Source organism: Symphodus melops (assembly GCF_947650265.1).
Source record: "Symphodus melops genome assembly, chromosome: 1".
NCBI lineage: Eukaryota > Metazoa > Chordata > Actinopteri > Labriformes > Labridae > Symphodus > Symphodus melops.
Genome location: NC_136691.1, coordinates 10,377,883 through 10,402,260, shown reverse-complemented (window position 1 = coordinate 10,402,260; position 24,378 = coordinate 10,377,883). Strand labels below are relative to the sequence as shown.

Below are 24,378 nucleotides of genomic sequence, written 5' to 3'. Positions count from 1 at the left end.
GTTTGGCTTGATATGTTTTGCTAAAGGCCTAAAAGGATTTTAGGATGTGAACTCTGTAATGAGAGTAAGTTACGACCAATAAAGAAAAGCTGCCATTTTTTTGGTTTGATCAGAAAACATTCTTCCAAGATTAAGTTAATGCACTGAGAACAGTTAAGAGCCATGAAAAAAAATAACAATTGCAAAATACTTATCACAAGAAATCACAGTTTCTTTTTTTTTTTTTTTATAATGGTGCTTTATTTTCAAAGAGCATGTTTGAAGAATTCAAGTGTTGCTGTGTTCACAATCATTTCACAGCATTTTTCAATTTAATGGACTTTCCTTTCATCTATTTTCAGCTAGTGTTTGGTAAGTCTGTGCAGTTTTTGACATAACACAGGAGATTCATTTTTATTCAGTTCTTATGCTATGAGCTTATCAAATTTGCAAATGTCATCTTACATGTGGATCTGATGTGGGGTATAGAATGATGGGAGCCAGAAGAATTAGCTGGCATCCCTTTCCTGCATTCACTTTTTATTTCAAAGAAAACAGAAAAAAGAAGTTCATTTTTAAGTTTCCACATGAAAACACAACTGCTCATTTTTGAAGTCCATTTAACTTATCCATTTAAATATGACAGCATCATCCATGCCTATCTGACACAAACACATCTGGCTTTACTGCTGGGCTTGTCAATCTTTGTGGATCAGCCAATAGAATCATTCATCCACAGCCTTTTAAAGTTACTAGTTTAAAATATATATAATTACACATTTAATTTCACATGTAGGTCTTGAATAAAGTAAGAGGTTTTAAGGAGGGTAGCATCCTCCGACATTCCTCAGAGGTAACCTCATCAATGAAGAAGATTAGGAAAAAACATATTTAACTAAACTGACGTTTCATCTGCTTTTCAGCAACAGTTCAGAGACAAAACAGGCCCTGTCCACTTCACACACACGACCGAGACGTCTCTTCATGGGCTCTAATGTCATATAGTCCTATTCACTTACATAGGAAAGACAAAGGTTTAGTACACCAGGGCAGGGACAATGAGTAAATTAGAAACACAAATACAACAAAGACAAAAGATGTATAACTTTTTACACAATCATTTCAGCTTTGTAAGATCTTGGTCCATCTGTAACGGGGAATACATGCTATGAGTTTAGGAAAGCTTTTCTCTTGTATAGAACCCCCTGAGGGATGTGAAAGGAATTGTTTTTTATATCAATCCTGAGAAACCTTTGAGGAGTTATACTTTCACAAGATAAAAATTGCAAAAACTGCTCAATTATAATCCAAGCATTGACTGCACGGGTAAAGCTGTCCATTAATGAGCTTTTCAAAAAGACAATTATTTTCATTGGCAATTTGCAAATCCCTTTACATAGCTTTATATTCAACCTTTCAGAGTCCTGATACTTATAACAACCTGTTGCTGATGTGGCAAAATATCAAGTGCTGTATGTCCTTATTTGTGAAACCTATTTTTTCAAATATCATTTTGTACATAACATGAAATATTTGACTGATAATATCTTTTCTGAATGCTGAATTTACATATTCTATACGTTAGGGCTGAGGGGCTGTCAGATGCTACAACTGCTTTGTCTTCTTCAATCCATGCAGGGCTACTAATAATGCAAATAGTTCAGCTTTATACTTACAAGTGGTCTGGTAACATTTTTAAATATCTCACTCTCTGGAATGAATAAAGTTGCACCTGTACATCCGATATCATAATCTTTGCAGCAATAAATGGAGTTTCAAAATTGCTGATCAAAATATTTCTGTACTATGTGCTGCACTGGAAGAGCATTTCAGCTTCCCACTGGCTATATGTGAATTTGGGTGTGACTGTAGTACATTATTGTTGTAACACCCTGTAATCTGTTTTCATAAATGTCAGACTCTGTCTGGGGTTAGGATTTTCTCATGACCTGCATGCACATACTATAACACGACAAAGCAGTATTTAGATTATGGAAATGTTCTCGGAGTCTATAAATAGTTGTTAGGGGCCCTTGGGATTATCAGAGATGAGGGTAAAATTTGCCTTTTGTTTTACTTTGACATTGAAATAGACGTAATATTCAAGTCTTTCCTTGTGTATGAATCATATGCAATGACTGTTGCCAGATTTATTCTGATTTACATCATGGAGGGATCAAAGAGTGTAATGTTTTACAATTGTAAAAGATCAGTTATTATCAACAAGTTAAGATGAAGCAGCAATAAAACAAGGTGGTAGAGAGTCAGATTGACATGGTTGATTCTTACAAGTATTTATGATGGAAAAAATCCACTAGGTGAGCTGAGGTGTTTCAGCACACAGTATTATCTTGCTTCATTGAAATGATCTAAACTTCTAGTAGCCTACAGCTGAACAACAACACTTGAGCCCATCATCAAATCAGCAGCCTCACCCACTACCAATCATTTGCGTTAGAGATTCCCCCCCAAAAAATAAAATAAAATAAATAAAAATGTGGGCACAATATATAATATAATAATATAATATATATATATATATATATATATATATATATATATATATAATATATATATATATATATATATATATATATATATATATATATTTATTTATTTTTTTTGGGGGGGGGGGGGAGACTTAAGTGGCTCCGCACGTCTACATAAATTTGACTAAAATTGTGAAAATAACGTTGAAAAGTTTATTCAGGCACGTGGTAGCCACCACCTTCTATACGTCACAGAGGACCCATCACAGCAACATGGCGGCATCCGGGTCGAAGTCGGTTTTGTTCGTTTGCTTGGGTAAGAGACGTCTGATAATCCCAGATAAACTCTTTATAAAGCTTCATAAAGGGTGGCTGTATGAGAGAAATACTACATACAGCTAATCGTCAGAGAGTTTGTTGATCGTTTACATGTTGAATGATTCTCCTGAAATGTTTCATGTATCACAGTTCTGTTAAATGTACGGTGAAGTATATATAAATACATTTATGCTGTCATAAAGCCTTTCTTTACCTCTGCTCATCCTTATTATTTTATACTTAGTTCGTGTTCAGTGGAAACACCTTACAGTGTGTTTGTAGAAACGCTGAGTAATGTTAATGTTTGTTTAGAAGTCTGACGACAGCTTCCCGGAAGTGTGTTGTTAACACTTTGATGTAAATGATGCTCGATATTTAATCTGTTATGAATTGAAGAGTGTGTAGAATTATAACGTGATAATTTAATATATGCTCTGATGTATTAGTTTACGTTGCGGTTAAACATTTAAATGATTGTTCTAACAGTGAACACCTTTTATTTTATTAAGCCAGTTAATGTAATATTTAAAGACACTTAATCCAATTCATATCGAAGTCCTGTTAATTACTGTGCCATGTCTTTCATTCAAACATACTATCTCGTTTCGTAGAAAAAATACAACTTTTTGTTTTTATATCCAGTTGATTTTATAATTATGTTGTGCATCTTTTCCTAAAACAGTAAAGTGTATATGTTGTGTTTTGAACATTTTTTAAACCTTGTTCTTCAGCCTTAGTTAAAGACCTCAGGTGGTACAGTTGACTTCTTAACTAAATGCTCAGCCTCTTTTAAATTTAAATAAAATGTTGCAATATGATCGATTATTGTGTTTGTGGACTTGAACAGGGAATATCTGCAGATCCCCCATAGCTGAAGCAGTCTTTAGGAAGATGGCAACTGATGCTGGCGTTGTTGATAAGGTAAAATCATTAAATGATCATTATAACATCAGAGGTATAGATCCAGTATTACAGCTGTTTATTTCATGTGTCATCATTCAGTTTTGTAGATTTCTGTGTTTTGAGTCTTTTAACCTCTTTCCTCTGCTGTTATCCTCCCTCAATTTTCCACAGTAAACGGAGTGACAGTCTGAATTAACCAGACGTCTTTCTGCTGATTGATATAATTAAAGTTAGTCCTCAAGGTCATGTAATTAGAGCTAAGTCCCCAGTAACCATCTGCTTTTCGAACGATGATCTGTCGAGGGATAGTATACGGTTGCTGGCCGTAATTTGCCAAACAAAATCAAATATTTAAAACAGCTGTGTAATTCATGTTTTTTTGTGGATTTCTTTCTTACTGGAATTTTCACGTGATTCAAAGAAAGGACAGAAAGACCAGCCCAAAAATATCTGGGTTTTAAGTGTGCATATGCACGAAATGATTTTACTGACTGTGTACGGAAATGTTTGCTCCATCTGTTCGATACGTAAAGATGATGAGGATGAAAACTATTTAAAGTAGCCCAGACTTGTTTAATTCCACTTTAGTTTCTTGGGTTTTTAATTAGTGCACACTTAGGACCCTTCTGCCGCCTCAAAGTCTCTCTCTAATCCTTCCTGAAGAACCCACCATCACTCTACAGAGGCTGCCGCATTGATTGACTCTGTTCTGCTGTGTTGTTGTTCCCCGTGCTCTGCTTTGCCCAGTGGAGGATAGACAGTGCCGCCACCTCCACCTATGAGATAGGAAGCTCTCCTGACCACCGTGGCCAAGCCTGCATGAAGAAGCATGACGTGCCAATGGCGCATGTAGCCAGGCAGGTACGACCACCCACCTCTACACTTTAGTGATAGTTAGTGTTCCCTTTTTTGTTCTCTGTTGTTGCAGTGGGTCATAGACAGTGGTGCCACATCCGACTGGAATGTAGGCAGCTCACCAGACGACCGCGGTTTGGCGTGTCTAAGGAAGAATGGAATTGAGACGAGCCACAGGGCCCGACAGGTACTACCAGCTGTCCCGTGGCTCCTCTCAGCTCACAGATGTTTGTGTGTACCAGTGTGAGATGTGTAACACAGGATCATCTGAAATGCAGCTGCTGTAAATGCAATACATATCATACACTGATGATACCCGAGGAGGGTTCATTCCATTCCCATTTAGCCTGTATTTCATGAAGCTACAACCTGCCTAAATACAACCCCGTGACAAAAAGCCTTGGAAACGCACACCTTTGTTTTGGGGGGAAAAGGAAAAGTTTTCTGGGCTTTTGTTGACATGTTTACTGACATAGTATAACAGAGAATATTAAGTTATACAGTTAAAACAAGCAGGTTTAGATATGTTGCTTGAAAATTCGGCACACACACGTCCAGGATGGTATCAGCAAAAAAGCATTCGCAACTGTCGATAGAAAACTCCCAAATGATGAAGGTTGAAGTCAGATCAGTGTACAGCTCGAGATTGACGACGTGTGATTTGGGCTGAAATTCGGCCTCATCTAAGAGTTAGTTGTTCGACTCAAAAATGGCGTCTAAATCACACATGGTACAGCGTATGCCTGGTTTAAGTTGATTCTTAGCTCACCACCCATTCGATTCCTGAATATCATTGTCATGTGTTTTTATCCTTGTAGCTGTCAGGAAATATGGCACTGACCGTTACTGGCATTTAAATGGACGCCGTTGTGACCGCCGTTTTTTAATTTACTTGTAAAATATTTGCTTTATGTAAAAATGGCATTCAAGGGTAAATAACTCTAATATATGAACAGACTCTTCCTTTTCTCTGTTATACTGTATGCAGCATTTTTAGCTTCTGAAGACTTGGCAACATGGTATGTTTTAAAATATAACCTGCAGGTGATCAAGTCACAAAGAACCATCCATATGTGGATCCTTTTGCATGACTTTATTTTTTTTCCGTTTTCTTTCAATCTCTTTTTTTTTTTTCATCAAGAAACAGATAATTCATAAATATTGGATTTCCTGTGACCGTTCATGTCGTTCATGTGACCTCCAATTTACAAGTTTAAATGTGTTTAAAAAAAAAAAAGACTGATTTTTTTATTTTCTCCATAGGCAGCAGTGTTAATATCCTGATAATTTTGAAGTCTGTTTGTTTGACCAGACCTGAACAAAATAATAGTAACTGTGTGCATGAAATATTGATACAACCATTGATTAACTGAATCACCTCCCAGCATGTGTTTCAAATAGTAAAACAGGCCTGAAATCATCCCAAGATGTTTGTCCATGTAGGGATTATCCTCAATGCAACGCCCACTCCCCTGTGTCCATAAAACACTTTTTTCATGTTTCCCTGAAAACGCTCAGAGGGTTTCATCTCAGGCTACAGATCTGCTGTCTTGTTGGCTTGTCTCTCTGTCTGTAAGTGATTCAGTCAGATCCTTTTCTAATCTCCTCAAAGAAGAAATGTGGAGGTAAAAAAAAACAAAAAACATTGGCTTTAATCCACCAAATCCATGCATTTCTCCTTTTACAACCTTTTCACTGCTATCACTCCCACCCTCTATTTTTTCCACTATTTCCATCCCTTCCCAAGTTTTTTTTTTGTTGTTTTTTTTGACTCTGTGAACTTTGCTGAACTGCTGCCACTGTCAGTTTTCAAGCAAACTGGCCAAGTTGGAGACCGCTGAAAGTCCAGATAAACAATCGTGTTTGTTCAATGAAGCAAACATCCTCATCAAAATGTTATCATTGAGTCAACATTAAGATGAAGTGTTGCTCATACTTTAAATATAACATCAACCGGAGGCTGAGGTTGTTTTGTGGCAGTCATTCAAAGGGGTCATCAGATGCCATACATATCTATATGTATATAAGATACTGTTGTCATGCCTTACAGTATTTAAATGATTGTTCTACAAGTGAACACTTCTTTCTATTTTATTAAACAAGTTAATGTAATATTATAGAATTTAATTTAGTATTACAGAATGTGAAAGTCTGTATTTCAATATTTCTGAAATGCAATATGAAACACTTAGCCATGACTTAGCGGAATATTTAGTCAACTTTCCCATTTTGTCAAATAAATTGAGAGGGAATCGTATCTTGATCCCAGTATGATGAATCGTATCCTGAGTTCCGTGAATCGTTAGATCCCTTATAAAAACGTATTAATAATTACATTAAATGGGTAAATAATCGTTCTTAGTAATAGGCCCAAATTCTCACATTACGAGAACCCTGAAACGGAAGCACCTTGCTATACTTTACCGTTTGCTTTTCATTTGATTGATTAAACAGCTCCCCCTACTGTTCCATGTCAAATGACTTTCATTTAAAAAAAAAAAACCAAGACAAACAACAATCCCCTTTTATCAATTATTTCCAAATAAATATAGAATCTTTCCTCATGTCTATTTTGGTTTGTTTTTGCATCTTTCGGAAGATATGCGTCTCCCCACTCCTTCATCATGTACAGTGAAAGACTCCCAGTTCACCCGCAGCCAGATGAGAAATCCAATCGCGATGCCATGTCGATCTTTGGAGAACGCTCACACGAATTCTTTCGGGGATTAGCAAAGATCCAGATAAAGTGTGAGACTGTAAGGTCGACAGAAGCAGTGAGAGCAACAGCTGCTGTTAACGGCGCCTACTATAACCATCCTGTGTGAATGAAAGGACCAAAGAGCGTTCAAAGGGCAAATAAAGAGATCAGGCCCTGTTGGCTTCAACTAAACTTTCTTTCATTAAAAACTCAGATTTGAAACAGTTATATTAAAAATCTGTTTCTGCAATTAAGCGTTTGTCTGTTTACATGTGGAGCATGGCTGAAGATTTATGCGCGCCTTCTTCTTTTGTTTCCTCTTATAATTGTCTCCCGCTGTCCTCGCTGTCTCTCTGGCATTCCTGTTCTTTGACTCTCAAAACTCTTCAAATTCACCTTGGGTCCTGTTTTTTTTTTTGATTTTTCTGCTCGTTTCATTAAATCATCACCAAGCACAGTAAACATGTTGCACAACATCCCCTCCTTTGGTTACAGATTCATATCCCAGCTTTCAGGTTAGCACTATTTGATACAGTAACACCAGGGCTAACAGCATGTGCAGTTCAATACCACATCAGTGACTTAAAGCTATTCAGAAATACAAACCATGTGGTGGTCTATTTGTTTTTGGTGCAGACATGCCCAGTTTTAGGGACATAATGCTTCCAGAGACTGCTTCACAATAAAAGCCTTTGTGTGGTTTAAAGAAATAGCTATCCATGTAAAGCAACATCAGTGATAAATCATTGTCTCAAACTGTGGTACTGGACTATCTCAGCTGCACGGAAAGGAATGTTCATCGTCTTATCTTATCTGTCTTGTATTTATTAGAGTTGTATTACTATCAGATGTGCTATCCCCTCTACATTGATGTAGTTTTTGCAACAAACAACTTTAATGTGATCAATGTATCCACACACGGTCACAGACATCATCAGGAGTGCGCCTCGCATTTTGAATTGATTTGAGCAAAGACTTAAGTGGAGTTTAAGTGCCAGTTCTAGCACTAGCCCATAGTAGGCCCCCAGCGTGGCTGCCAACAGTCAATACAAATAATATTTTTATGACCACATTTGCCTCCTGTGTGAAAAGTGTGTAGAAATAGGCTTACATGTCTTTAACATCTACTATAATGGAGAGCCAGATCTTTTTGGAGGTTAGTTGTTGAGAACCGCTGTTACAAGGGGACCCCTGTTGTCTCGTTGACAAATTAAAGTTGTTTACAAGAACAAACCCGAAGCGTTTATCTTTGAGGTCTGACATGCGCGTTAAATCCATTTTCAATCCCCATAAAAAGTTTGCCAAGCAGTGTTTTTTTTAAAAAAAAATTTCAAGGATTTTCTTTTTCTTTTTAAATCCTGCATTGTTAACAGCTCCCCCTGCTTTCACCACCTTGATAGTGTGAAATAACTAGCAGGACCTTCTTGACCACATTAAAGTGTGTTTGTGTGTGAATTCCAGGAGACAATCGGAACAATGAACGTGTCTGTTACAAGGGATTCCAGTAAACCTATTTACCGCTTTGACAGAAGTGTTAAGAGAGTCAGCAATAAACTGAGACTGCCGTCAATGCGACACGGTTAAAACATTACCTCTGGATCACCTGTGGGTGTCATATTCTGTTCATCCGTCGTGTGTGTGTGAAGGGAAAAGGAGTCTAGCATGGGAATGGTCAAGCATGCCACAAACAACAATGTAGTGAGTAATTAATGGCCTGCTTGTTTTATGGAAACATTTTCACATGCTGTAGTGAACAGAGGATTTGGTTGTTTAAACTTTAATGGCCTGCTTGTTTTATGAAAACATTTTCACATGCTGTAAAGTCTAAACAACCAAATCCTCTTTTTTTTTTTCAAGAAGAGCTTCTTGAGGTGTGTTGTTCTGAGAGCAGACTGTGTTAACTGTTGCACAGTGATGACGTTTCCTCTCTGAAGGACTGTTGGGAGACTCTGCAGGGCCACATGGTGTTTTGACACGGAGCCAAGGGTAATGTTTGCTTTGCTCTCCCTCCTCAGGTGACGAAGGACGACTTCATGAGCTTCGAGTACATTCTCTGCATGGACGACAGCAATTTCACGTAAACTCATTTCAGTCAATGGCAGTTTTTGGTATTTCTGTAAAATGTGGATCACAGCAGTTGGATACACAGTCCTAAAACACAGAAGGGTTCTTTTCTGTTGTTCTATCTGGATACTGATCTGTGCTTCTGTGCCTTCACATGCACATGAACATGGTGGTAACATTGAGCTCAGACTAATGTGTAGATGAAGGCCTCCTCTTAATGAGCAATATCCTTCCTTAAGCTTCTTCCAAAGGTCAGGGGGAGGGATATTTTTTGATACTTTGAACGTTAAGGGATCATTTTGAGATCACATGCTTGTGGCAGATCTGATCTGTAAGCAGCTTACTGAGTTCTTTGGATGCCTTGTCTTTGCTCCCCTTTCTCTCCCACTATTTTTTTTTCTTTGCAAATGTTAAGCTGATGAGACTGACAAAATGAGGCCCTGTCCTCGACAAAAGGTACTCGGTCAATGATTGGTTTTCTTTTAACAAAATCCATTTAACCCTCGTCCGGGTTTTAGTGTAAAGACTTAAAGATGGGCTTAAACACATTATTTTAATGTTCTGTACATTACAAAAGCACACACATTTGCATAAATCAATCATGCCATTATTATTATTCGGGATGAAATTAATTTTATAGATGTTTATAATGGGCTCTTAATATATATCCTTTTATTAATGGTATTTTTTGTTTGACAATGCTTTTGATATGCTAAAATGAAGTGTCCCCTCATACCTTCAATTCAAACAAAACAGGCTGACTGAAATTTCAACAAACGTTTTGTTTGAAGTGTTTCCACTCTGTGAAAGTGATACAGCTTCTCTTGTCTTCACAGCGAGTTGGAGAGGAGGGCTAAACTGGTGAAAAACTACCGAGCAAAGATTGAGCTTCTCGGTTCATATGACCCTCAGAAGCAGAGGATCATCAAAGACCCATATCATGTAAGTATTAAAGTAAATGTGGAGTATCTTCAAGCATAATGAAGACGATTCCTTAGGGTTTGATCTCAGTTTATCTCCATATTTGGTTAATATATTGAATGTTACTTGTAAAGCTGTCGGTTCTTATTAAAGAAAATTAACTTAAAACTCTTACTGACATCTTGATTAATACCTTTATTAATTTTAATGTCCACAATTGAAGTGACTTTTACAAATGTATTATTACTTTAATCTTGTCTTCAATCATCAGGTATTTTGCACATTTTAAGCTGTGCTTGAAAAAATGCTGTAAATGTTTACAAAACTTCTACAGACGCCATCTTAAACAGCACCAAACAAAACAGACTGCAATATAATAGAAACACAGCAACACAATATGCAGCAGTAAAACTTTGTGCAACCTTTCCAGGCCAGTAAAAAGCACAATAATAACTTCTACAAAACTCATACTTGATTACTTGGACATCACTATAAAAGAAGACTTTTCACGCTCCACAGCTCACCCATCCGTTTTATTCCTTTCGTGCTCTCCACAGCTGAAAGTTGCCAAATTATTTGGACATGTGCTGCCTTGGCCTCCTTTATCGACTTGATGGTTATGAGTGAGAAAGGCAGGACTGGGGAAAGTTGAAGGAGTAAAGGTTGGGAAAGGTTTAAATAGTGATGAAAGGTTGTCAGTATTCCTTTAAAAAAAATCATGAGAACATAAGATGTAAATAAGTCTGTGGGTAATGTGGCTTCAGTCTGTTATATTTCAATAAACACAATTATATTTAATTCACTATTGAGAGTAGAAATCAGATATTTATTTCTTCGTCCATACTTAAAAAGTTCCCCAAACATATACATCTGGTTTCCATCCAACTGAAAGGTGAGGCATATCATGACGCTGCATTTAGAGCATGATCACAACATGGGTGGATATTGGGCTTTCAAAATAAAAAGGCAGTCATATTTGGAGACCATCCATCCGAGCTGTGTTGATTTCACAACCATAAGCTGTATTCAATGCTGTTTAGGAGAATTAAATAACAAACTCAGACTATGTGCAACCATCCAACTAGCTCAATATTTGTATTTAACCTTTATTTAGCATTATCACAGATCTTGTTTCGAAGGAGACCTGACCAAGAATAGCAGCAACACAGTTTTGACAACAAAAACACCCCCAATCACTTGGTACACATTTCATTAAAAATGAAATATAATCGTCAGCTAAAACAGCTGCATACAGAAAGTTTCAAGACTTCAAGACTTTGCATTACTGGTAAGTCTTTTAAAACGTTCAGACTAACTACGTTTGTGGTTTAAAATTAGAATGCAGTTTTTTCCAGGCCAAAGGTGCAGAAAAAAAATGAAAGGATTCTTTCCCAACTCAGGTATAACTTTTGTAATGACCAACAAACAAACGAAGGTTGCGGAGTCCATCCTTCAGAATTAAAAGAGAAGAAAGGCAGTCTGGAATCATTCTCAGATTAAAGCTTTATAAACTAAGATAAACCAGTGTCCGAGCTGGCATGCGCTAAAAGCACTCCAATTGTCTTTACTTACAATATTGAGTTAAATGATGATTAAGGAAATCAGTTTGTTGTCAATCTGGGGCGTTCATGTACAATACATCGCCATAACGCCATAATCAAGAACAGGTCAAAAGGATGGACTCTACTACTTTCTTTTTCACATAAAAAGAGGAGCAGGATTTACTGAAAGCCCAATGAAACCTTCAGCTTTTCAGCGACCATGTTGAATGTGCTCCCTGGAAGACGAGCTATCATAAGGTGAAACCCGAGGTAGTTCAAAGAAGATATTGACTAAATTTCTCAAATATCTTTTGTAAGAATTTTCCTCACACAGTTCTCTTCTTGCCATTCTTAATAATGCAAATTAAACGGGTTTAGTTTTGTCTGCATTTAGAACAAGTTCCAGCTGATCTAGGGATATTTTGTCACAGGCAATTAACATACTAAACTAAAGTGGGCCCAGAACCGAACCTTAAGGTACCCCATTATTGACTTGTAGTACAATCAGAGGTAACACCTGCTAATTGAACAGCCAGAGTTCAACCAATCCTGTAGTTGGCAAACAACCAAAGAGTGTGGTCTAATGGTAAATTTCTCCGTTTGCGAGATGAATAAAGGATTATCTTATCTTAAAAACCCATTTAGCTTAGCGAAGACCATGTAAGAAGATGCTGTGATCAGAAGTTTAAAAAGTCTTGGAAAAGTCTATAAAAAGAGACAGAAGACATTGCTTACTGTACTTGGAAGGCTTCAATAATTGCTTTACTTTCAAGGTGGCGGTGGTAGTGCTATGTTGGGTTATTTCAGAATCCTGACTGGCAGCCAGGAATTCTCTAACTTGTTCACTGACCAAAGTTTCAAGCACTTTAGACATCACAGAAGGTTTGGGGATCGGTCTGTAATTGTTTAAGACCGTGAAATTCCCTTCTTTAAACAGAGTTAAGACAAAGGCAGATTTCTTGTCCTCAGGGACTTTATTCACTCATGGTAAGATTAAAATGTGACACTGTATATGTGATGCAAGTTTGAAATACAAAAGCTCTAAAGTGTCTGGATTTATTTTAAACAATAGAGACATTTACTTTGGTAAAGTGACTGAAGTTAAAAGCTTGTATGTCATTTTCAATAACTGGGAACACCAAATGGAACTAATTTGACTTTAATAAAAAGACTGAGGACATTAAGTGATTATAAAAGAGTATTGTTTGTTCCCCTGTTACCGTCAATGAGTATGCTATGTCAAAGACAAAAAGTGTAAAATACTACAACTGTAAGATAACATTTTTATCGATAGCCATAATTTCTTTACAATCTTTAGCTTTTCATATCTTACTTTTTGCGAAAAAGAAAGGTAAAATATTTTTTTCCAATCTGTGCTTGTCAGTGACAGCTGACAACCATTATGTGATGGGCTTACAACACCAGTCCTTTACTTACAAAATCAGTAAGCACTTGAACCCCAAAGTTGCCGTTGACATAAACGCCCACCCCACCACCTTTTCTTTGTCCTGTTTCTTTACCCAAAAGTTTGTTTTAAGAGGTAGCTGATGCTGTGGTTGGACTATGCAAATGTGCTGGATTTTGGCAGTAATTAAAAACCTTTTTTTACTCAGACTTTTTTTACTGTTACTTGATAAACACACTTGTCTCCTAACTCAACAAATGTTTACTCATAAGGAGATAGGAAGATATTTTTTTAATTAAGTAAAAATCGTGGTATTTTGTCATGTATTTTTTTAACCAAATCAACATTTGTCAAAAGCTCATTTTAATTCTTTTTTTAATCTTTTTTTCTTTAGGGTGCTGACGAAGACTTTGAGAAGGTGTACCAACAATGTCTGCGTTGCTGCAAAGCATTCCTGGAAAATAACTCCTAACTTCATCCCGACATGAGCTGTCATCTAAACCAGTAAAATCAACTATGTATTCTTCGACTGCATCACACAACCTCTTATCTGCATAACTGTCTTGTGGATGTCGACAAAAGAACCCAAAGACTGTGTTTCAATGTTTGTAATTTGGTACAAAGTACACTCTGTGCACTTGTTGCAAGATGCTGTGTGGAAACATTTGTCAACTGTAAAATTCAGGAGATCAATAAAATATAAAAACGAATGAGACAATCAGAGATTTACTTTTATACACAAATCATTCAAGCTGAATACACAGACTTTTCTCTGAGTGATGTATCCTGAAATATGTATTGCATGACTAACTGGTAATCTCTCAGGTTTACACTTCACAGGCCATTGATTGATAATGTTCTTGAATATTTTATTTTCTTGGCATGTTGTGTTTTTGCATACAACTCTTAAAGACACAAATAACACAAATGTTGTACATATGATATAAAGTTATTCTTTTATGTACATCTGTACTCACTAATATCTCCTAGTCCTTCAAAAAAGCATAATTTTATAATGTACCATTTAACACTTACTACTTGAGTCTCATAGTTTTGATTTTGCACTGCCACTACAAATACCTTTCAGTGTGATTAAATTGACAAGAGCTGAATTGGGGAACTTAGAATGTATTTGAATGGGAACCCGCTTGAAAAGGTGTCTAACTTGAGTTGAACTAGTTCCTTGAGTTGAACTGAACAATATGACCAAAATCGCCATTTGATGTTATTGTTATTGTCTTATTTTTGCCTCTGATTTAAAGCACATCAGGTGAAGCAAATCCCTTATTCCAGGAAACACAAACACTTCCTAAAATGACATCAACACCTGAAAGCAAATAATGGCTGCAATGTACAGTTAAGGAAACAGTTTAGCATTTTGAGAAAAGCACTAAAAGCTTTGTCAAGTGTTAGATAGGTAGATGCCACTCTCGCATCTCCACAAATATAAGGTGACATTTTAGACAAGTAGTATTAATTCTGACCTATGGAACTACTCAACCTCAAATTAAAAATCTTCAAATTCATTAAGATCGTAAACTGACCTGTAAGAATTTGTGCCTTAAACACTTTGTTTACTTTGTATTTTGTGTTTATCAGTCTTAGCTTTGTATTCTCAATATGAACAAGATGGCAGATAATAAAGATGCCATGAATAGAGAAGAAAAAATTAGGATGTTAATGAAAAGTAGGCTATGCAAGAGTACATTTCAGACTTGTTTTATTGTTATTGGTGAGAGAGTGAATTAGAATGAGGATAACCTGATAGTAGCCACATTTAAAAAAAAAAAAAAAACCCAACTATTCCTGCATAATGTTATTTAAAGATTAAAAGCTGGGTGGAAACCATTGGTCCCGCTTTGTCTGAGGTAACCAAATCCATCTAAAGCACTGAGCATGTTAGACTAAAGCTATTACAAAGTTATATCTCCCTTGTTAATCCGTATTAAACCCAGTTCATGTTATTTAACCAAAACAGTTTTTGTTTCTTAACAAATACTTTCTTCTAAAATAAGAACATTACACAAAAGTTACATCAACAGAAGTTAGGGTCAGGTGGCTAAATGGATTTCCCTATTTCTGCCTTTTCTACAATATAGAGATGATTAATGATGGCACTTAAACCTTTAAAGAATGGGGAAAAACATAACCAACAGCAATGCCAACACATATAAACAAACAAGACTCCTCTAATAAACAAGTGCATGAACTGATCACATGTTAAAAAAAGAACAGAGTAGTCCTTGTGCATTTTTTCATATAAGAAGATATCTGTTCATCTTTTTCGAGGAGAAGTTTCTTAACTTTTTTAATCAAAATACATTTCCTTTATTTTGTTGGGGAAAAAAACTATATTCGTGGGTTAACTCTAATTGATGCTATGATGGTAAGAAAACATATAAGGGATTAATAACTTGCAACAAATTCATAGGCTTTTTTGGTCAGGTAAGATCAGTTATATTGGAACCAGTTAGTAAATGTGTAATTGGTGAACTCACCCTTTAAAAAATTGAAAGTCCAGGTTGATAGTTGTAGCAACTATCCTGAACAATGAAGCCGCCTGTAGGCTGAGGTTAGGTCTAAAACTTATTCTGACACACTGGACTAAAAAATCGCTTAGATACGATTTTTTCCTTAAAAAAGACAATCAAGTCAATAACATGCATTGACTCATAATCAAATTAATCTGAGCAAAAAAAAAACTGTCAACAGAAAATACAGCAACACAGCTCTCCCTCTCTCTTCTACTATGAACAAAAGGCGAATAGGTGAGTTAAAACAATACACAATCCCTGCCCTTTAACATGTAAACTACTATCCTGCTACTCGATATGGTCAAAGGATAAATTATATGATAAACAATAACCCAAAACACTCACATATAACCCAACACATACGTTACCTGAAAAAGTATTTAAAAATACACTTGAATTGATTCATAGCTGATGTGTAGCAGTTAGCTACACACCAGATCCTTATAATAAGGATATTACACATAATAATAACACATGATAACATTGATGGACGACACAGAACAATTTATCATTATTTAATTAATAATACTTACTATGTCTTTCTTTTTTACCCAAAGGTCAGTAAAGTCCAAAGTTATAAGATCCAGTTTCAGTCAGATGAAACTTGTCCATTCAATCTGTGACAGGTCTGTCAGTCAAATCAGAGTCAGGTTAAAGGTCAAAGAGTCACAAGGCGTGCAGACACTTCGTCTTGCTTCAGCCTCCTGTATTAGGCAGGTCTTCGTTATTGGTCAGTCAAGACAACTGCTCTTTGTTTTAATCTGCATCTGACACACAAATCCTCTTTTGTCTGGAAACATTTTGTAAGACTCTTCCCATGATCGAGGAGTTTCGAGGTGCTGGGTTATTGGCATGACAATATAAGGGATGATGTAACATTTTACTCCTGACTATCTCTGGCGCTCCTGCAGTTGTGGCAAGTACTCTTTAACCCACCTTTTCAGGAATAAGTCTGACATATGTTGCACCTGCTTCCATTGCCTGCAAGCATAGATGTCAGCTTCCTGGAGGCAATGATGGTGGCATTTTAAAGCAACAGGTGATTTGTGCCATTGCCTCCAAGTCATTAGGATCTATGTGTGCTTTAGAAAACTGTGGACTCCACTTCATTAGGAACTGTGTGGAGGCTTTCCTCATCCAGGATTTGATCCTCCATGATGCGAACCAGTTTTGAGTTAAAAGTCTATTTTATTCCCTTTAGCAGAAAACGGTCATTAATTCAGGACTGATTCCACTGCTCAGTGGCTGTTCTCAATTATGAGAAATAACTTAACAGGCAAGTCACAGCATCAACATCTTGTCCAGCTTAAAACTTTCACTGCTACAGCTTACTTGAGCTCAGGGTCATCTAGAGAAACTGATGAACGTCTTCAGCATTAAAAAGCCTCCTAAAGAAGAAGCGGACCTAACACCCATGTTTCATCTTTGAGAACTTTCAAACCCGTAGAAGCGACATCTGCCATGGGGGCTGTAATGACCTCCATACGAGGGATTGTAACATACTGAAGGGGAGCTACCCTAGTCAACACCTCAAACATAGAACTACTCAGATCTGGTCCTTGTAGTAGTTGAACATTACGATATGTTCCCTTGGAACTAGCTACACATATAAAGATGACTCTGATTTTCCCTTCAGTTGGATTGTAAACTCTGATGTGCAAGATGTACCACATCTTTCCAACTCCTCTTCAGGTTCCAGCATAACCTTTGGTGATAACATTGTTCACAAAGGCAGTGTACTCTGCATGAAATGATGACTGCTTCTGAACATTGTCTTGAACTGCTGCCAAAGTTTCTTCAAATTCCCCTCTAATACTCTGTTCACTTATTACTCTGGCCGTTCACAATCCACTTCATCCTCACGTTCTCCATTTAGAGGTCTATTTACAGTCCAGCCAAGCCCAGCATTGTCCAGATTTCATACCATCTACCATTCAAACTGTGATCCCTTAACAGATTAACATATTTCAAATGAGGCAATCCCAAAAGATCACTTCACCTTGGAATGTTTCCTCTATGCACAGGCATACGTTCCTGTGTGAAAGTCTTAAGCGGTTCACAGAAGTCATGACATTCCAAGCCAGCAACTTCAAGTCCTAAAACAATATGGCTGGTCACAACTCTCGCTTGATCTACGATCCATTAGATAATGTCTGCTTTCTTACCTGTGAGGCTTAATTTGTGTATTGGTGCCTCCGTACAACATATAGCTGTACTTCCGTGGTCCGAGAAGGCATATGTAGTGATAATTTTGCTTCTGTTGACTTGAACAGAACAGAACAGAACTTGTACTGGGATTATTTGAAGGTTACAATCATTACCACAAACAGTTGAGCTTGGCCAGAGTCATTTTCCTTCTGAAAGTGAAGTGTATTTGGATGTTGGAGACAACATATTTAATAGGAGAGTTGTTTTTTTGTTTTTTTTTTTAACAATATTTTCTGATGTGTCCAATACACAAATAGCTAAAAAACCAAAACTCTCTTCCCATAAGAAAATTTCTCTTTGTGGGTTCAACATGGGACATAATCCAGCGCGTCTTCCTCCACAGCAAAGCCACATCCTCCTCGCAGTTAGTTTCTTCCTTATATTTGCTTCCATGTTCAGTTTTTTCCTTGAGTAGTATCCTGCAGACCTCCAAAGTAAAAATACTTCTCTTTCTATAAAGTTGGGGCTGTCACTGAATGTTGTTTTGTAATTGCATCTCTCCTTCAGCTCAAAGACTACAGTTCTTCATTTTTCTCTGTATCTATAAAGCAGCTTATTTTAAATGGTGAGCATATTTTCTAGTAGGTTTAGCTCAAGAAAATGCATGACCCTTTCCAGAGCAGTACAACAACCTATGAGGAAAAGGCTGTACTCCTGGACAGATTTGAGATCTTTTGTTTTGATTGGAGACACTTATCTGTATGTAGCAACACATTTCAGCTCATTCCAGATCTGCTCCGATAATAAAGCTTCAGCCTTACTGTAGCCCATCTCTGGATTGACATGCTGGCAGCTTCTAACCAGCCCCTCAGTGTACTGCTCTGAGAAATGGAGCCAGTCACTGTGGCTCTCAGTGTTGCTCTCCGCACCATTTGTGAAAGCCTTCATTAATGCATGGAGATTTAATCGTTCGCCATCAAAGCTTGGGATCTCTCTCCTTGGCAGTGTGAGGCTTTGCTGTTGTATTAAGAGCTAGTTATTTCATTTTGCTTTGTCATAATTCCCAGCATATTGTATTGATTCTCATTTTCTGTGTATCCTTATGGAACTTGTGTGTTATCTGTAGCCCTAAGACTTGCAGAATAAAAAGTGCCATCAGAGTGTTTTGAAAATGATTTTTTATAACTTAAGAAGCTTTGAAATTGCAACACATTTAATGTGTGCTGCAATGTCCTTTTCATATTTAAGCTGCTTCTTCTTTCTCCTCAGCCTCTCCTGCTGCTCTTTCAAGTGATGCTTATCCTTTCATAATGTTTGTCTTGCCATTGAAGCTGCAAGGTCCAGCTCCTGTTAGACACTGAAGCACTCTTCAGATGGCTGCAGCAGGATCCAATGCTTAAAAATGTCATTTTGTAGAGATTCACTCAGCCACCTTTCTACATCCTTTTTAAAGGTGTTGCTATGTGTAATGATGCTTGGAAACTATTTTCTTAATTCTTCTCCTCCTGGGAGTGAAGAGGTCAAAATGTTATTTGTTGCGGTAGCGTCAGCGCTACGTGACACTCAGATGAAGTTGAATATGTGAGGTGTTTTTCCTTCTGTGATTTCACATTCATGCTTTTCAATTTTATTAGCCAGAGCCTTGGCTGAACGTTTAGTTTTTTCACTTATCACAATCCATTTCACTTCCAGTATTTTATTTCACTAATTTCCTCCTTTAATTTCACCTTTGATTTTATTCCAGTTTGTGTTTTCAAAACACATAAACGTCAAAATGTTTGATGCATTTTCCACAGACTGAAATTAACTCATCTAGCAAACACCATTGATCATTCCACATTGTAGCAGAGAGATGGCACTTAAATCCAATGTGGAGATTCACACTTTTTTACATCGTGATCAATTTAGCACCAAACTGATTTGAGTGCTACAATCTATTCCCACTGAACAAACAGTAGTTAGTATGCCAGCTGATTCCTTCCATTGATATATATCTTATTTGTGCACATCCACAGGTAGCTTAGCTGGCTGTAGTTCGCTCTGACAGTGTCTCCTTAGCTTATCCTCTTTTCAACTATGAACAAAAGGTTAACAGTAGAGTTAAATCAGTACAGCATCCCTGCCCATACCTATGTGACCTACTAAGCCCCTATCCAATATAATCAAAGAATAAATTAGATAAACAATAACTCAAAACACCACAATATAACATTAAAGATACACTTAAATATCACAGCTTCTTGCCAAATATCCAATTAGATCATGTATTTTGTCATGCCTATAAACTCTTCTATTTCAGCCCTGCTCAGAACAGGCTGTTTCTGTGTGTATAGCTTTTAATGCAAATGAGCTGAGTCTGACCACAACACTCTGGAAGGTGGCTTGGGCTTTCTCCCTCCATGTACAATTTTTTTTAATATGGGTAGACTCAGAGGGCACAACAAACACATAGCTGTAGTAGTGTCACCAGCCTGGTGGAGGGGTTACATCCCTTTGTGATGTCACAAATGGAAAAACCCTTAAAGACCTGTTTGAGCACAGATTTTACAAGAACTTGTAAAAGGAAATTCAGCATGAGACAAAAAGACCACTCATATTTGTACCAATCTTATAATTTATTTAAATATATTTCATTTTCATATATTTATGTACAGTATATATAGAGAGAGATATGTGTATTTAACAGCCAATTGATAAATGTTGGTTGCTTCAATTTAAGGTAGACAGCTGGAGTTTATTATGCACAGTGGAACGTTTGTGGCAACTCAAATATATAAATATAGACCGTACCATGCACCTCAAATACCCACAGGAGGCCTGTTACTTACAACCACTAGTTCTTTGTGAACATGTCTCTGCAAAGGCACAGAGATATGTTCAAGTTATTAATAATGGAAACAGTTCTTTTTCAGTGTGAGCACTAGTAAATATAACTACACTGTGACTGCCAGCCAGGGGGGTCTGTGACAGCTTTTTGTCTGCGGCATGGGTAGTGCAGAAGAAGGGTTGGGCCTCCTTGTCATGCTAAAAACAGTAGCTACATTTGGATTTTGCTCTTTTCTCAAAGAAATGAACAAAATAAAAATATACAATCCCTTTGTGTTTTGCTTTTTGGATAGCAGCAGGGAAAAAGGCTCCTTGTGTGTCACTTTCAGCAAGTTAGTTTTTCTCCACTCTTCATTTCTCCCATCTTTTTCTTGATCTGGTTTTTCTTTCTTGTGAAAGCTGACCATCAGGATCCAGCCAGAACAGTAATCCATGCCTCAGCAGAACAGACCTTACTGAAGGGCAAAATTGTGCCTGTCATCGGTTGGGGCCGCTCAGTGTGTCCCAGTGTCTCCCTCTAACTGTCAAAGGCATTTTGTCCCCAATTCACTTTCTTCTACAGAACTTGTGTTGGGCTTCAACCTGTATTGAAAAAAGAGAAAGAGAAATTGGGTACAGTCTTCAACTTGACATAATCAAACAAGTAATTTCATCTCACATAATGACATAATTAAAATATGTGACACCCACTGCTAGGGGCCAGTGTGTTTCTGCACAGCATGCATATTACCACTGCACCTTTATCACAGTGCCTTGAAAACATGAACTTGAACTACACTGAGAATACTAAGATCCTTGTTGTAGCTTTCACTCTCTGTACGCGTTGTACTTCGAAGCATGGAGCACAAGTGTACTGAAGATGTGGAGTTTCTTTTAATTTTATTGTTGAAAATATCACTACTTTGTACATTAATATGTAGACAGCAGCTTACTGTATGATGTAGCCTTAATGTAACTGGTCAAGGTAATTGTATACTTCTGGGTGGTTTATAGTAAAAAAAAAAGAAAAAAAGAAAAACATACCAGTAATAATATTGAACACCTTGCGAAGAAATGTGTGCAAATCTTGTGACAACCTTTTGTTGACACACACTAATATGATTTTTCCTTTTAACTTTTTAAGATCCTATCGATTATTTTGTAGAGGTGCAAAACACCATCACTTTAACCCTAAATCCTGTGTAGACACATTTTCCCTGAGACCCATATTACATGTGTGTTTCAATAAGAGGCAAATATATGAATATATTAGTACCTTGTGTGAGCAACCCCTCAGTGCACTGCGGGCTCCCAGCGAGTCTTGTGAGAAGCCGCGCACATCTTCTGAAGACTGAAAATAAGAAAATGAAATTGATTAGTTGAGAGCAGTTGACATTGGATTGACAAAAAGAAAAATCCTTACAAATACAGGAATTGCAGCTTACATGCAGGTATGGTGCAGTCTCTGGTGTGGTGATAGAGCCGGTACACATGCTTTCTGCACTTTGGACTAAAATAAAGTGGACCTGAGAGGAAAGAAAGTAACATGTGAGAATTTTAAATGCACTGCATGTAGGCAAGTGCACATCTTTAATTTTTTTTCTGTGCAAGTCTACAATTTGAATTTGTTATTTTTGACAGAAGTCTTTCGTGAAACAAACCTGTTATATGTTTTATCAATCTCTCCTTTTTCCTAAGATCTCTTGGGTATACAACTGAGGAGAGAAAGAAGATTTCAGGTTAACTGGTTGGAAGTGTTTTGATCAAAAGCCTCAATTTAAACACCTCTGGTATTGAAAGTTTTAATTTAGCCACATGCATTGTCTACAGACAAGTTCTTAGGAAAACACTTGAGGTTTAGTACACCTACATAGTGGCAAAAACTAATATAAATGTACATTATTTGCCTGTGTTGCCTGCCTTGTATCCTGCCATACTTAGAAGTGGGAATTTGTTTTTACAGATCTTAAAACATGGCAATCAGATGTTGATACCCTGAAACAAGATACATGACTAAGACACCTATCAGGACATGTTTTAGGGTACATTTTGAATGCGGTGACCCTTTAAATTAATCCAGTTCTAGATCTATCCCTCCATAATAGCTTTCGGATATCCCAGAAGATATTCTCTGTAGGTGATAGGCCATCACTCACCGACAATCTGATCCCCTCTGTCCGTTTTCAAACTGTGTAAATCCTTTGGCTCCGCAGAACTCCCCGCACTTGGTGTTAACGCTGCTTCCGTTTTTTTGCCAAGTCGACCCCGAGTCTCCACTTGTTTCACGATCTCCACTATCCGCCTCATAGCCTGTCGTGTGTCCTTGCCGGCTGCCGTCGAGACTGACGGAGCCGAGGAGGGCGCGCTCTGGCTGCAGTGTTCGGTCAGCGTGAACATCAGTAGCACTAGTCCCATGCTGAAGTGTCTGCGCAGGCCGCTCATAGCTCCCGCAGGGTGCGAAACTGAGACAAGTCTTTCTCCAACAAGGGGAAAGTTTTAACCGGGTTACCTGCAAGAAAAGTCGAAAATAAAAAGTATTGTCACGTGTTCCTTTTTTTTTTTTTAATGGATCCAGAAATGTGGCACTTTGTGCAGCAACTTTGAAGTTATTCATTCTCTAAACTCACTTTTCTTGTCACACATCTCGCATTATAGCCCAGATAATCCATATTATAATTTAGTCAGATTCTCATACATTCTTTAAATAAAGGGCTCGGGTTTATCCATATAAGCCATTTGCCCATACATTATATAGTAATATGCTTCAATTGTAGCCTATAGGCAATGTGATCTGTTTCTACATAATGTGACTTTAGCCTTGTATCCAGGACATCATTATGTCTCACAAAATAGTCTATCACGAGATGAAGGGCGCTAGACCAAGTAAGGAGAAAAAAAAGTTTTTCTTGTGAAAGAATGAGTTTGCCTAACGGAGTGATGAATATTTACCTGTATGTCCGTGCGCCTTTTCTCCCAATAGACTGCTGTATAATCAGGACCCGGTCCTGTGCATCCAACAATTATGAAAATGAAAGAAGAAGAAAAAAGAGCCGTGCTCAACTTTACGTCCTTATTTCTGTTCTATTCGATGTGTCCCTTTGACTTCTGCTCCTATGTGGAAACCATCAGAGATGTGTTTGCTCAGCGGCTTTGGGTCATCCTCCGAACACACTGACCGAGAGTAGACAGAGACCAAACGGTGCTTCAGATCCCGTGTGCGTCCTCGCAGAAGTCTCAGATAAGTCGCCTTGAAGTGAAGCTCACTTTTTATTCTGTCTGGCGGACGCGGTCACCTGTCCCTCGTGGGTTAGTCCGCCGTGCCTGGGATGATAATAGAACACACTATTAGCACCCCTGTGGCGGAAAGTCCACTGAAGTTAACTGACCATCACTTGAGCGCTGTTTTAAGTTTTCTGCGCCCCCTCCTTTCCGTTACTCCATCTGTCTGAGTAGGCTATGCAGTTACAGGAAGCGTTTTCCCCACGAACACTTCCACTGAAATTCCCAATAAGCCCGGTAAAGAGCGAAGTCATTCTAGAACAAATACTCCAGTATCCTTGTTGAGATTCTCAATAGTTCATGCAGAGCCATTGTGCATTTTACATCCATCATGGAAGTCGAAATACGATCGAACTGTTTGGGAATGATTGTTAATGACTCGCAGTTTACAAAGTTAATGCACTTTAGCTTGTGGTCAAATAACAGACTACAGCACAGT

General features: G+C 37.6%; 2 protein-coding genes and 1 long non-coding RNA gene across 5 annotated transcripts; 1 reads left to right on the top strand and 2 right to left on the bottom strand.

Annotated features, from left to right (window-relative positions):
- The first annotated feature begins 2,676 nt into the window (after positions 1–2,676).
- Positions 2,677–13,883, top strand: acp1 (acid phosphatase 1). 3 transcript variants are annotated; one of them, XM_079346758.1, is made up of 7 exons: positions 2,677–2,784; positions 3,634–3,707; positions 4,437–4,550; positions 4,618–4,731; positions 9,258–9,319; positions 10,143–10,248; positions 13,568–13,883. In XM_079346758.1, exons 1-7 carry the CDS (start codon positions 2,742–2,744, stop codon positions 13,643–13,645), a joined length of 591 nt encoding a protein of 196 aa, XP_079202884.1. In that variant the 5' UTR covers positions 2,677–2,741; the 3' UTR covers positions 13,646–13,883. The 3 variants fall into 3 exon arrangements, with proteins under 3 accessions (XP_079202884.1, XP_079202886.1, XP_079202885.1); XM_079346760.1 differs by lacking the exon at positions 4,437–4,550; XM_079346759.1 differs by lacking the exon at positions 4,618–4,731.
- Positions 8,571–9,247, bottom strand: LOC306825824. The gene is made up of 2 exons (XR_013779312.1): positions 9,028–9,247; positions 8,571–8,956 (listed from the first exon to the last, which is right to left on the bottom strand). It is a non-coding gene; the product is annotated as an uncharacterized lncRNA (long non-coding RNA).
- Positions 13,884–20,521: 6,638 nt separating the features above from the next.
- Positions 20,522–23,116, bottom strand: alkal2a (ALK and LTK ligand 2a). Its single transcript, XM_079359186.1, has 5 exons — positions 22,817–23,116; positions 22,322–22,375; positions 22,106–22,186; positions 21,937–22,011; positions 20,522–21,263 (listed from the first exon to the last, which is right to left on the bottom strand). Exons 1-5 carry the CDS (start codon positions 23,100–23,102, stop codon positions 21,259–21,261), a joined length of 501 nt encoding a protein of 166 aa, XP_079215312.1. The 5' UTR covers positions 23,103–23,116; the 3' UTR covers positions 20,522–21,258.
- Between the last annotated feature and the right edge of the window lie 1,262 nt (positions 23,117–24,378).

What these genes read in the sequence shown, in the direction of transcription:
- acp1 (XM_079346758.1), top strand. Translation starts at nt 2,742, where the DNA reads ATGGCGGCATCCGGGTCGAAGTCGGTTTTGTTCGTTTGCTTGG. An exon ending in CGAGCCACAGGGCCCGACAG is followed by an intron (nt 4,732 to 9,257) that starts GTACTACCAGCT and finishes CTCCCTCCTCAG; the next exon opens with GTGACGAAGGACGACTTCAT. An exon ending in ATGGACGACAGCAATTTCAC is followed by an intron (nt 9,320 to 10,142) that starts GTAAACTCATTT and finishes TTGTCTTCACAG; the next exon opens with CGAGTTGGAGAGGAGGGCTA.
- alkal2a (XM_079359186.1), bottom strand. Translation starts at nt 23,102, where the DNA reads ATGAGCGGCCTGCGCAGACACTTCAGCATGGGACTAGTGCTACTGATG. An exon ending in CAGAGGGGATCAGATTGTCG is followed by an intron (nt 22,376 to 22,816) that starts GTGAGTGATGGC and finishes TTCTCTCCTCAG; the next exon opens with TTGTATACCCAAGAGATCTT. An exon ending in ATTGATAAAACATATAACAG is followed by an intron (nt 22,187 to 22,321) that starts GTTTGTTTCACG and finishes CTTTCCTCTCAG; the next exon opens with GTCCACTTTATTTTAGTCCA.